A 13424-nucleotide genomic window follows, 5' to 3' on the forward strand; every position below is an offset into this window, starting at 1 on the left:
AAGCCCTCCTACGCGACCGGCATGCAAGCGCCGGTTGGTCTCCAAACGAGTCACAAAAAATAACTGCTGCCAGTGCCTTCTCAATGTTTATCAAGATATCAGTCGAGCTGTGCGTTTGATAATGCACGGAATTATAATTTCCGATTTCTAATAACACGTGCAAAAAGCACATAAATGCCACGATACACTTCGTTGTCATACGTGATCTCTTAGGGGCTTCGAGCATCGAAGCAAAGCCGCGCAGGCGCACAGGGGCCCGGGGGAGAAGCGCTGCGTTCAAAGGGCAAGGCATCGCGCCGAACGGGTGGTGGCGTTCCTCCCTTCCTTTACGGTGCGGTTCGGGTGTCCACCGAGATGGCAGATTGGATTGTAAAACATTATTGCGTCGAGAGCAGGTTGCGGAGGCACGTACTAGATGGCCGCTAGCCCATGGCTAGCGGCGACCTCGTTGGCCCGCTCGATTGCCCGCACTTGGATCTTGGGGTCCGAGCTGACCAGCACGCCCTCCCACCGCTCGGGAGAAGGGAGCTGTATCAACTCCGCCGGAGGCGCATCATCTGCGCAATGTGCGCTCCGTGATTTTGGGGTCCTTTGACCCGGTTAATCCCATCGGACTACCGAAATTTTGGTCGGAATCGACCTCGGAAGTGAAGAGGACCACGAGGATACCAATTTCAAGCCGGTGGGTCCATTTTTTCGGATTTTATCGGCATTTGAAGTTCCCACGTGGTCGGCAAGGCGTTAAGTACGGGGCTCCGCGGCCTTCCCGGCTTTGGCCCGCGGTGAAGACGCATCGGAGCGATGTCCCGAACGAGAAATCCGAGCTACGACCAACCCGTGACCTTAGGACCGACAAGCTTTTCGGCAGAATCCCAGGAAAACATGGAAGAAGACTTCCACGACACCATCGAAGCGGCCCACATGCATCAAGACCGAGACGGCCTCGCTGCAGCAGGGATCCAAGCCCCGGGAAGCAGCACCTCACCGATCCAACGCTCACAAGTAAGCGGAATCGACAGAGAAAAAGAAGACGACTGGATAGTCGCCATGTCGAAGAAACAAAGGAAACGCCAAGATGGCGGCGGCAAGCAGCAAGTTTTGGCGGGAAACGGCCTAGATTGCACGCCTTTTTCAGGGGCGACGAAGAACGCAGCTGGCGCGCCAGCTGCGGCGGAGAAGAACGAGAGGGAGGGAGCGCCGAGGCGACGCCTGCCTCCGCTCCCCAGAGACGACTTTAAAATCGTCCTCCGGCCGAGAGGACTCGCAGTCAGAGACTTGCACCAACACCACGTGGCGCGGGCGGTAGTCGCGGCTACCGAGCGGGGATGTAAGGAAGAAGACCTGATCATCCGGCTGCGCAATGGATCGAACATCATAATTGTGAGCACTAGCAATAAAGAAGCGGCCAAGAAGATTATGCGCATCAAGCAGCTGAGCTTCGGAGGCAAGAACTACGCCGTAAACGCACACGTGGCGGCGCCGGAAGGCACGCTACGCGGGGTGATCCACGGAGTGGATCCGGAGACTTCGACCGAGGAACTCAAGGCAAGCCTCAGAGTTCGCACGCAAGGCGTGAAGATCCTAACAGCCAGAATGCTCGGGAGATCCAGCACGGCCGTCATAACCTTCGACGGCCCCACCCTCCCGAAGCAAGTTCTCTACCACAGCGGAGAATTTTGGTGCTACCCGTACCGGTCCACGAGGCAGGTATGCTACACCTGCGGCCAACAGGGGCACCGAATGGACGTCTGCCCGAATCCGGAGACTAGGGCCTGCAGACAGTGCGGACTCCAGAACCCGGCGGCAGACCACCAATGCACACCCAAATGCTTGCTGTGTGGCGGCGACCACGTGGCGGGCACGAGAGACTGCAAACAGCGACTCAAGTCGGCGAGCGAGCTGCGGTGGGGCCCCCTGCAGCAGCAACGCCGTAGCCGGGGCCGAAGCCGGGGAAGAAAACCAAGATGGTTTCGTGACGAGAGTCAGGAGTCGGGCCGGAGCAGCCGCGGGGGCAGCCGGAACCGGAGCCAGAGCCGGGGATCCGAAAGGGACGAGTCCTTCCCACCCTTGGGCGGCAACGGCAAGCAACAGCAGAAGCAGACGCAAGGGCAGGAACAGCAAAAGAAGAAGAGCGGCGGCGTTAAGGTGAGCTGGGGAGACGGCCCTCCCAAATCACTCTTTGCTCCGCACTCGAACACAAACAACACACAAACCGCACGCGAGAAACAGCTAGCGGAGGAAAATAAGACACTTAAACGTGAACTTGAGCAGCTTAGGAAGCAGCTAAGTGAGGTTATCAGAGAACTACGTGAATCGAGGACAGGCTATGCACCGCCTAGGACTCAGACCCCACCGCCTAGGGCGATGGAGACGGGGCAACAACACCACGAGGGAGGGACCTCCAACGATGAGCTTAAAACCTTCATGATGAACGTGCAGAGGCAGATGCAAGAGCAGATGCAGCAGTTAAAAAGCGAAATGCAGCAGGGACAACAAAAGTTTGCCCTGTTAGAACAGAATGTCAGGACGCACATCAAGAGCGAAAACACACAGAGAATAACCAATGATGCTAGAGACAGACTACTTAACGAACGCAGGTTCGGCACAGAAACCCCCAACGCAAACAATGGTAACCCATCATGGCAGAACGCCTCCAACAATTAGAGATGTGGCAGTGGAACTGCAGGGGGTACAGGCAAAAACAAGGCCTCCTGCAGCAATTCATCTATGCCAGAGGAACCCCGCCAGACGTAATTATGCTACAGGAAACAAACTGCACCCCTACGCTTAGGGGCTACACGTGTCAGGAAAATGGCCGTACGGCAACTCTCATTAGCAAACAAGTAGTAGCCATAGCACATAACGAAATAGAGGACACCCGGATCGAACACGTGATCACGGAGATAATCCCCAAAAAGAAAGCACGATCTCAAAGCACTTATATTATAAACCTATACAGCCCGCCCAGACAGAAAGATGGGGAATTTATTAGGCTCTTTACGGAGGCGAAAACGTTAGCGGGGAACAACACCCTAGTAATAGCAGGTGATTTCAACGCCAAGAGCCCGAGGTGGGGATACAATAAAGACGACAAGAAGGGACGTGGCATTTGCGCTGCAGCAGAACAGGCAGAGTGCGAATTGCTAACCGACGAACACCACCCAACTAGACAGGGGAACAGCGTCAGTCCAGACATGTGCCCTGACTTGACCTTCGTAAGGGGCGCCAGACAAGCAGAATGGTAGAACCTGCTCGAGAACCTTGGAAGCGACCACCACATAATAAGGATCAGCACAACCGCAAACAATATCAAGCGGAAAATAGGCAAGGTCCGCCTAACGGACTGGGACGCCTTCAGAGCACACTGCAAGCAGATCAAGGGCGACATTGTATCTGCGGAGGAGTGGAGCCAGCAACTCAGACAGATCCAAGAACTCTATACTAAAGAGGTGGATAGAACCGAACAAACTCCGGAGGTGGACAAGCAGCTCCTCAAGCTATGGGAGGCGAGACGCGGGCTCACCAAGCATTGGAAAAGACAGAAGTTCAATAGGAAGCTAAAGATTAAAATAGCCGAAATAACTAAACAAGCGGAGGAGTATGCAACGCAGCTGGCTAGGCAAGGATGGCAGCAATTCAGCAACGCGCTGAACGGCACCCTCAGCACGGCCAGGACGTGGCAGATCCTCAAGTCCCTCATGGACCCGAGCAAGAACAAATCAGAAAGCGGCAAATCGATTCAGAGGCTGGTGCACCAGTACACGGGCACGGACGAACAGCTACTCGAGGAAGTCCGGGTCAAATGCTACGGCAGAGACCAGGTCGAAAGCTACCAAGAAGAGTACCAGGGCGAAGAGAATCCAACCATGGATCGGCCCATAACGAGAGAGGAAGTCGTCGAGGAGATCAGGTCGGCAACAAAAAACACAGCAGCGGGGGCGGACAGAATCAAGAACTCGCTCATAAGAAACCTCAGCGATGGAGCCATAGATCAGCTCACAGCCTACTTCAACAAGCTCTGGCAAGAAGGAACAGTGCCGGCCGAGTGGAAACACGCGGTAGTGGTAATGATCCCGAAGCCAGGCAAGAAACTCCAGGTCGAGAACCTCAGGCCGATCTCCCTCACGTCGTGCCTGGGCAAGATGTACGAGAAAGTAATCACAAAAAGGATCCAGTCGCACCTAGAGAAGAACCAACTGTACCCAGACAGCATGTACGGGTTCAGAGCCCACCTGTCTACGCAGGACGTACTACTCCAACTCAAGGAGGAAGTACTCGAGAAAATGCCGAGAAGTGGCGAAAACGTTGTCATGGCCCTCGACATAAAGGGAGCCTTAGACAACGTGAGCCACGCCGCCATCATGGAAGGCATCAACAACACCAACTGCGGGGGAAGGACCCACGACTACATCAGGGCCTTCCTGAGCGACAGAACAGCGACCGTGGGACTAGGCGAGCTGAGAAGCGACGTCTTCACCACGCCTTGCAAAGGAACACCCCAAGGCTCCGTGATATCGCCCGTCCTGTTCAATATGGCGATGATCGGGCTAGCAAGACGACTCAAGGAAATCCCGGGCATCCAACACGCGATGTATGGCGACGACATCACGGTGTGGGTCACCCAAGGATCGCTAGGGGAGAAGCAAGACAGACTACAAGAAGCTGCGACCTGCGTAGAGACCTACGTCAGGGAGAGAGGCCTGAGATGTTCGACGGAGAAGTCGGAAATCATCAGGATCGGAAGAAAGCCTACCAAAGCCTCGCTGGAAGTAGTTCTAGAGGGGCAACTGATCCCAGAACAGAACATGGTACGAATCCTAGGCATGTGGCTGCAGAGCAGCCGAAAATGCAGCCATACCATCAGCCTGCTGAGAAGAGGCGCGGAGCAGGTTGGCAGAATGATCAGTAGAGTCTCTCAGAGAAGGTACGGGATGAAAGAAGAAGATACCCTCAAACTCGTCAACAGCCTAATCGTTAGCAGAGTTATGTACTCCTTGCCCTACCACGCAACAACAAAGGCGGAGCGAGAGCAAGCCGACTGTATTCTCAGGAAGGCATACAAGATTGCTCTACACCTGCCCAGAAACGCATCAAACGAGAAGCTACTCCAACTCGGAATCAGCAATACCTTCGATGAGCTTGCCGAGGCTCAATTGGGGGCACAACTCATCAGACTCAGAGGCTCCTCTACGGGAAGGGCGCTCCTGAGAAGGTTGGGTCGGAACACGTGCGGACTGGTAGACAGATACGCGGACGTACCGGACGACCTTAGAAAGACCTTTAATGTAGGACCCCTGCCTAAAAACATGGATCCTAACCTACACGAGGACAGACGAAAAGCAAGGGCCGAGCAGATAGAAAGGAGGCTAGGCCGATCAGAGAACACAGTCTATACGGACGCCTCCATGTACGTACATGCAGGGAAGCGCTTAGCCGCTACGGTGGTAGTTAATGGCACAGGAGACATGGCCACATGCGCCTCAGTGGAGGTCGTGGGCATAACGGAGGCCGAGCAAATTGCCGTCGCGCTGGCGGTAGCAGAAGGCTATAGGAAAGGCCGATCCCTAAACATCTTAACAGACTCGAAAGACACGTGTAAAAACTATACGAAGGGCAGAATTAGCGGTATGGCCCTCAGGATAATCAGTGGGGCAGCAGCCTCTGCTGAGAAGACACCCATACAACACATAATCTGGGTCCCAGGCCACGCAGGCGTAGCGGGGAACGAAAGAGCAGACAGCCTAGCTCGAGGGCTTACATACCGAGCAGGCATGTCAGATGTTCTGGAGCTTCAGCTACTAGCATGCGAGGGGGATACACAGAGACATTACAACTATACAGGGGGACTAGATTCAAGTACCCACCACCACACAAAGCCCTCACGAGGGAGGAAGCAGTCGGCTGGCGTAGGCTACAAACAAACTCCTTCCCCAACTTGTACATCTATAACAAGATGTCACCAACACAATACAGAGCAAACTGCCCCTGGTGCGGCGACACAACCACACTATACCACATCACATGGGAGTGCGAACGAAATAAAGCATTCCACCAACACGAATTCCCGAGTGCGGAGCAATGGGAGAGCCGGCTCACCAGCAGCGAGCTCGCGACCCAAAGGGCCTTAGTGCGGCACGCTACTGATGCAGCGCGACTCAGTGGAGCCCTGGACTAGGGGCACAGCCTTGCTGAAGAGAAGCCTCAAGTCGCCGGCGCCACGAAAGACGACGGAGGCTTCGAATCCGCGAATCTCTTAAAAGATCTCAATAAAAGTTTTCTACTACTACTACATTCTGCGCAATTCCACAGAATGTGGTCGTAGGTGGCCCTTTCACCACATTTATGGCAGTTTGGATCGTACTGGCCAGGGTACATGAGGGCAAGCAGAGCCGGATTGAGAAGGGAGCGTGTTTGAAGACGGCGCCAGGTGACTTCCTGCGCTTTTGTTAACGACTTGTGAGGAGGGGGATATGCGCGCCTGTCCAGCCTAAAGTTATGGGTGATGTCATGAAATGAGATTAACCCGTCCCTCGTGAAATTCGGGTCGGAGGGCGCGCTCACTGCCCGGTCGACGAAACCTCGGGCTTGCGCGTGAGCCGCCTCGTTCCACGGATTAGACGAGTGGGCCGGGACCCAGATCAATTCAACTTCTCTAATCGGAAGGCGGGTGTTTTGAAGGATGCGGAGTGAGGTAGATGTGATACGGCCCCTCGCGAAATTGCGAATGGCTGTTTTGGAGTCGCTGAATATAATATCAGCACGCGTGTTCGCTATAGCTAAGGCTATTGCCGCTTCCTCCGCCGTCTCGGAGGAGGTGGTTTCTATCGACGCGGCCGCCAACGGGGCGCCGTTCCCGTTCACCGCGACCACTGCAAACGCTTTTCTCGGGGTTGGTCGGTATTCCGCTGCGTCCACGTACGCCACGTTGTCGTGTCGGCTGTATTTGGTGTGTAGTGCGCGAGCCCTCGCTGTTCGTCGGCCTTCGTGGTGCGTGGGGTGCATGTTCTTGGGTAGGGGTTTGATCAAAAGAGCTTTCTTGATGTGCGTGGGTAACTGCGTTTTCGAGTCTCTCTCTGGGAGCTGTTCGCACATCTTTAGTCTGTATAGGAGGGCCCTTCCCACGCTCGTACGAGTGAGTCGTCCGAGCTGTAAAACGAGGTGCGCCTCGCACAACTCCGAGAGAGTATTGTGAACCCCAAGGGCCAGCAACCTCTCCGTGGACGTACTGTGCGGGAGCCCAAGGGCCGCCTTGTAGGCCTGCCGGATAGTAGCTTCGACCTTGTTTCTTTCCGCCAGCTGCAGTTGCAGGTAAGGGAGGGAGTAGACGATCCTGCTCAGCACGAAAGCCTGCAGAAGTCGACATAGATCTTTCTCTTTCATGCCTCGTTTTTTGCTGGAGATCCGTCTGATTAGCCGCACAGTCTGATTGACCGTGGCAGTGAGTCTGTTGATTGTTTCGGTGTTTTTGCGATTGTTCTGTATGTACATGCCTAGTATGCGTATGGTTTGAACCTCCTTGACCTGAAGTCCTTGCACATATACATTGAGAGGGGTCGGTGGGGTCAGGTTTGCGTTTCTACCGCGTGGTTTGGTTCTAAGAACCAGCAGTTCCGATTTCGAGTGCGAGCATTCAAGACCCGCTCCAGACGCGTAAGTTTCAATTATGTCAACTGCCTGCTGCAGGGTATCCTCTATTTGGCCGTCATTCCCAGTGGTTACCCACAGGATGATGTCGTCCGCGTATAGAGTGTGCTGCAGTCCCGGCAAGGCGGCAAGTTTGGGGGGTAGCGTAATAAGTGCAAGGTTAAAGAGGAAAGGCGAGAGCACCGAGTCTTGTGGCGTGCCTCGGCTGCCAAGAGGAATGGGCTCCGATTTGAGGCCACCTAACACAAGCTCTGCGGTCCGCTCGGATAGGAATGATCGGACGTGATTGAATGTCCGTTCTCCCGGGTCGATTTTAGAGAGGTTCGTGAGAATGGCCTCGTGCGAAACGTTATCGAAGGCCTTGTTCAGGTCTAGCCCGAGCACTGCCTTCGTCCCAGTTCCACGTGGAGGGTCGAGCACCTCCATCTTAAGCTGGAGCATCACGTCCTGCGTGGATAAGCTAGCCCTAAAGCCAAACATTGTGGGAGGAAGTAGGTCGCGGTCTTCCTCGTAATTTTGAAGTCGGTTAAGGATGACATGCTCCATAAGTTTTCCGATGCAAGACGTGAGGGAGATGGGCCGCAGATTCTCGATCGAGAGTTTCTTTCCCGGTCTGGGGATTTGTTGGCGAGGGGCCATGGTGGGATATGGGAGGGATGATTACGGGCAAGGTCGCGCCTGGTGGCATAACGTTACGGCTTGCCTCTAAGGCCGCGAGGCGCTCTACTACTTGATGGAAAAAGGCAGCGATGTTTGTACCCAGTTGGGCTACTTCCCTCGTAAGATTGTTAACTTTTTCCTCGAGACCGCTAAATTTGTTCTCGAGGGCATTCACTTCGGCTCTTATCTTGTCTGAAGCCTTAGGTTTGATTGTCGATTGCGGGTTGTCCTCTTTGGAGGCTTCCGCAGCGCGTTTCGATTCGGAGCCTTCGTCTGAAGGAGCTGGCCGTTTGAGGTTAATGCGGCTATCCGTCTCCATCGCATTACTGGTGGAAGGTGTAGCGCTGAGCGCGGGAGAGGGGGGCGTGCGAGATGCGTTCGGCATGGCTGTTGCGGGTGGCTGTAGCGATTTAAACAGCCTTTTCATTTCGGCCATCTCTCGCTGCATTTGCGCAATGGTTTCGTCTCTGGACTGTATTTTAGCTAGGAGCTCCTTCTCGCGAGCGGTGTAGTTATGGGAGGCTGTATCCGGCCAGCTCACCTGCTTTGTCGAGCAGCTTCCACTCCTGCTCCTGCTCGCACTCCTCCGTCTGTCCTTGCTCCCCTGCCTCGAACTGGCACCCTGGCTCGACGACAGTGGTGGGAAGGAGGTGGATCTGTCGCGGGAATTGCTGCCACGACACTGGCTGGACGATCGGTTGCCGGCCTTGTCTCTGGAACGCGACTTATGTCCGGACTGCTGGTCGCTTTCTTCGCTGGTCGCTTTCTTTTGTTGTTGGTTGTATCGGGGACGGCGGTCGACGAAGCGATGCTTGCAGTTCCTGCTGCCGGTGTTTTGGGCGCCTTTGCACACAATGCACTTTGGCGTGCAGGTGTGTTCTTCCCCCTCGGCTGGGGGAGGGTGTTCTTCGCCGCATCTGCGGCACAGCTGGGTTCTGGGTCTGTAGCAGACGTCTGCCCGATGACCGACTCTTCTGCAGTTGAAACAGGTTTCGACCTGCTCCCTGTACGGGTGCACACGGAGAGGACTCTCCCAATAGTAGATGGTGTCTGGAGCCTTCTTGCCGGCGAAAGTCACCAGGATAGACATTGATTGTCCGAGGCGGCGAGCATCCACCACCGGAATCCCGTGGTTGCGCTTCAGGAATCCCTGTCGGACCTCATCAGGTGTCCCGCCATCGTATGCATAAAATGACGCCTCGCGTGGAGTCGTCCGGCGCCGACACGTACGATGACACTTCGTACTCTTTGTCGCCCATCTTGAGCAGTCTCAGATTGCTGTACACCGAAGCCCTGAGCTTATTCGGTGTGCTAATAGTGAATGTGTTGTTAATGGTGTTAACTCGAAGGCTGTCTTCAGTCAACACCTCTTCAAGCGGTAGGTCGAACGCTACGCAGGTAGCTCTGAAAATGTGGCGCGGCGCGACGGTGCGCAAGTCCATGCCTCGCGGCCTGACGACGACTTTGTAGTCGTTTGCTGGTAGACGTGGCAGCGGTGCCTGCCTACGTCGGGCGGGTGGTTTTTTCCGAAGAGCGGAGTTGGGCTTGCCTTCGTTATGAGGAACGCCGGTAGCGGTGCCGTGTTCCTTCCCCGGCGTCGCCGGCGCGTTCGTCGGGTCTGCGTTCCCATGAATGGCGTTCTTCGCTCCGGGGCGCCGGTAGCGTTCTTGCAGGTTGAGAACGGTCTTCCATCCTCCTTCGGCAAGCTGAGCCGGAGTGATGTCTTCGCCTTCTACGGCATATTCCATGGTGCGATCGTTATGGGTGGTCCGCGTGGCGAGCGGGTCCCACCGGCACGGCACCGGCGTTCGGCCTAGCGTTAGGCCAAACGCGGTACACCAAGTGTTGACACTTGCACTTAAAGTCCCGAAAAATGGGCAAGCAGTGGTCGTACCTGGCGAAATCCGGTATCGGCTGGCATGGAGGACCCTTCCGAATCCTTCGCACAATTCACGGGAACAGCAGTCAATGAAATTTGCCAAAAAATGGACACGAGGCCAGAGGCCATGCGGAGCACGTCCGCACTGCTCGGAACCTCAGGTGGAACTCCGAGATGGCAGAGAATTACTGCGTCATTTCCTTTCCTCAAAAAACCTTGCGTTCAAATGGCAAGGCATCGCGCTGAACGGGTGGTGGCGTTCCTCCCTTCCTGTACGGTGCGGTTCGGGTGTCCACCGAGATGACATTAGGCCCATAAACATTTCATGCTTACTCTACTCTCGGTTGCGGGAGAGGCAGACTTTTTTTAGTTGATTTCGGATAAGTGCTTTTCGGGCAGATAACAATGAGTTGCCGCTCTTTGAGTGAAACAAGGCGCCTTGTCAAGGGTTTAGCACAAAATACATTTTGCAACTAGCTCACCAAGTGATGCCAGCTAACCCAGCGCATAGTTTTGTGCTACCTTTGTACGTGCGCTCTAGCGCAGTGCTGAGTAGGCGGCTTCATGCGCCGTTTAGACCACAGCATTTCGATTGTTAGCCTTTAATGGCTCATACTCTTGTGACCAAGATGTGTTAGCAAATTCGTCCGCTTTTCAGATTGGTCGAAATAGTCGTGACGGTGCGGTTCAGGTGTGCACCGAGATGACAGAGAATTACTGCACCATTTCCTTTCCGCCAAAAGCGGTGCGTTCAAAGGGCAAGGCATCGCGCGGAACGGGTTTTGGCCTTGCGTGCACTCCTTGGCAGCGCTACAACACGCTGTCGCGTTCCACTCCTAAGAACAAGCTTAAGCGTCATTAATTAGCAGTTAATTAGTATTCAGTCAGTAATCAGTAATTAGTAATTACTTAGTAATTTGTTTTTGTTCTTCCGTGTTCGCTGCGTGCGTCCTGCGCGCTGTATTGTCATTACGGTGTGTGTATGTGTGCGGCCCGTACGCTGCATTGGAGTGTACAACCGCTTGCAGTCCCATGCGGCATCGATGCATAGTAAAACGACCGTGCAGAATGTGCGTTACAATGCCAGTGGCCCTGCACGAAAGAGGAGACTTTAAGCCGGCGGAAAAGCTGCTCACCCTCATGGGACTGCAAGAATCTGGCGAGGAACAGTCGACACGCGTTTCGCAGGATGATTGCGTTTATCAAGCTAAAAAATTCAGCACTGGCCAATAGCACTGATGAGCTGCTGCTGCGTCATGATAAACACCTGTCTAAAGTTTATTACAAGCTTGTTGGATGTGAACGTGGCCATGAGTGGTATTCGTCGAGCAGCGGCCCTCAGGAGGTGGAACCAGTCGATACCTGAAGACGATTACTGTTTGCCCGCGCCCTGGCGCCTCGCTTCCAACCGCATGCGTTGGCGTTATTTATATCTGAATTTCACACGTAGTCGAACTTTCGCAAATATTACAGAAGCATCTTTCAAACGTGCCGTGTGAAGAGGACCCTTTTTCATATTTTTTGTGGGAGGGGTTGGGGGAATGAGCGGCTGCTCAAATGTCATTCTTTATTATTGTGAGCTTATTTTCCATATATGTGCCAGGTTGGCCCATTCTTGCCTCTTGGTTGCATGTAAGCAATGCATTTATTGGGCATAAATTTCTTTGCTGTTGTATTGGCACAGGGTTAATGATTCTCATTGTATTGTGGTGACACATCATTGTATGCACTCCTTGCAGAATATCTAAGGGGGTAATAAATTACTAAGCAGAGAGTATGCCTTGTGATAAATGCGAGGAACATTACTGATTTACTTCACACTTCGCATGTTCCGTTGTCGTTAGTGGTTACGTATGCCTTGCCTGCTGCTTTCCAGTGTAGGGGCGAGAGGCATGACAAGCTCCACTTAGCAGCTTTTTTCTGTCCACTCTTTACTGGTCAATGTTATGTATACCCACAAACACAACTAGGCTTCCCATCCTGTGGCGCCATCTCTACGTGGCCACCTCGTCCTAACAAGGCTCCACAGCCAGCGCCACCTACGTAACAGCAACCCAAGCAAATCCTGAATAAACCTCAGTTCCTTTTCTGTTCACAACTGGGCTGGTCCGTGTCGTCAGTCTCTCCGACAATAACCAAACATAACATGGTGTCAGAATAACCTAGAACCCCGTAAATATGGCCAGTGTGTTTCTGCAACCACCTCCTCACTTCGAGCCCGGCGACAACCCGCACCAAGCATGGGAGGACTGGAAAGACGCCTACAACATCTACGAACTCGCATGTGAGTACGCCAGCAAGCCTCCCGCTACTCGCAAGGCCCTACTCCTCCATGTTCTCGGGCCCCGCGGCCGCCGCGTCGCCCAGACATTCCCCCCGCAACCTCCGAGCGCCGACGGCGCGCAGACGCCGGATCAAGTTACGTACCTCCTCGAGCAGTTCGACGCTATGTACAAGCCATACAAAAACGTAATACAGGCGGCGGCTGTCTTCAACAGCATGCAACAAAAAGAAAACCAGCCGTTCGACGACTTCGTAACTGACCTCCGGAGGCAAGCAGAAAAATGCGACTTTGGAGAAAAGGCAGAGAGGCTCATAGGGGACCGCATCGTTGTCGGAATTAGAGACACAGAATTGAGGGAGCGACTTTTCCGTGAACGGGACCTCACGCTTGACAAGATAATTACAACATGCAAAGCAGCAGAGATTTCTAAGAAGCACGTAAAAGACTTGCAAGAGCCCAAGCTTGAAGTGCAAGCCATAAACAATCAGAAAAGATGGAACTCGTCAAAACAACCAGCTTTGAGGACCCCGCATTCGATCCCGAAGCAGAAGCAGCAACGCGAATGCTCGCGCTGTGGAAAAGCGCACAAGCCGCGAGCCTGCCCCGCTTACGGTCACAACTGTTACACCTGCGGCAAATTCGGGCATTTTTCGAGCATGTGTAAACAACACCAACGAGGCAGCAACTCCTCAAGTCAGCGAATCGGGCTCCTTGAAGGTCCTCAGCAGCAGGATCAGCAACAAGAATTCTTCCTGGAGAGCCTCGACCTCCTCAACGTAAACAGTGCCTCAGAATGGTTCGAAACAGTCTGCGTGAATGGTCACAGCATCGGGTTCAAGTTAGACACCGGCTCCGACGTGAACATCATGCCCATGCATCAAATCAGAAACTGGCGTATGCAACCAGAAATGAAGCCGACGCATGCACGAGTGACGACGTACAGCGGGCAGGAACTTC

The 13424-nt window shown here is 54.0% G+C and overlaps 1 protein-coding gene across 2 annotated transcripts in view; it reads right to left on the reverse strand.

The window, feature by feature from the left end:
* The window catches only part of LOC149333253 (uncharacterized), a 56905-nt gene extending 46558 nt beyond the window's left edge, over window positions 1-10347 (reverse strand). For both annotated transcript variants that reach the window (XR_016285300.1, XM_089558621.1), the window contains exon 1: window positions 8846-10347. Coding sequence is in view for 1 of the 2 variants with exons in the window: in XM_089558621.1 (XP_089414747.1) it covers window positions 8846-9394 (549 nt within the window). In the remaining variant the exon portion in view is untranslated. The remainder of the gene's footprint in view (window positions 1-8845) is intronic.
* Between the last annotated feature and the right edge of the window lie 3077 nt (window positions 10348-13424).

This window comes from Amblyomma mixtum, chromosome 8 (genome assembly GCF_055824585.1).
Source record: "Amblyomma mixtum isolate Tamu chromosome 8, ASM5582458v1, whole genome shotgun sequence".
NCBI lineage: Eukaryota > Metazoa > Arthropoda > Arachnida > Ixodida > Ixodidae > Amblyomma > Amblyomma mixtum.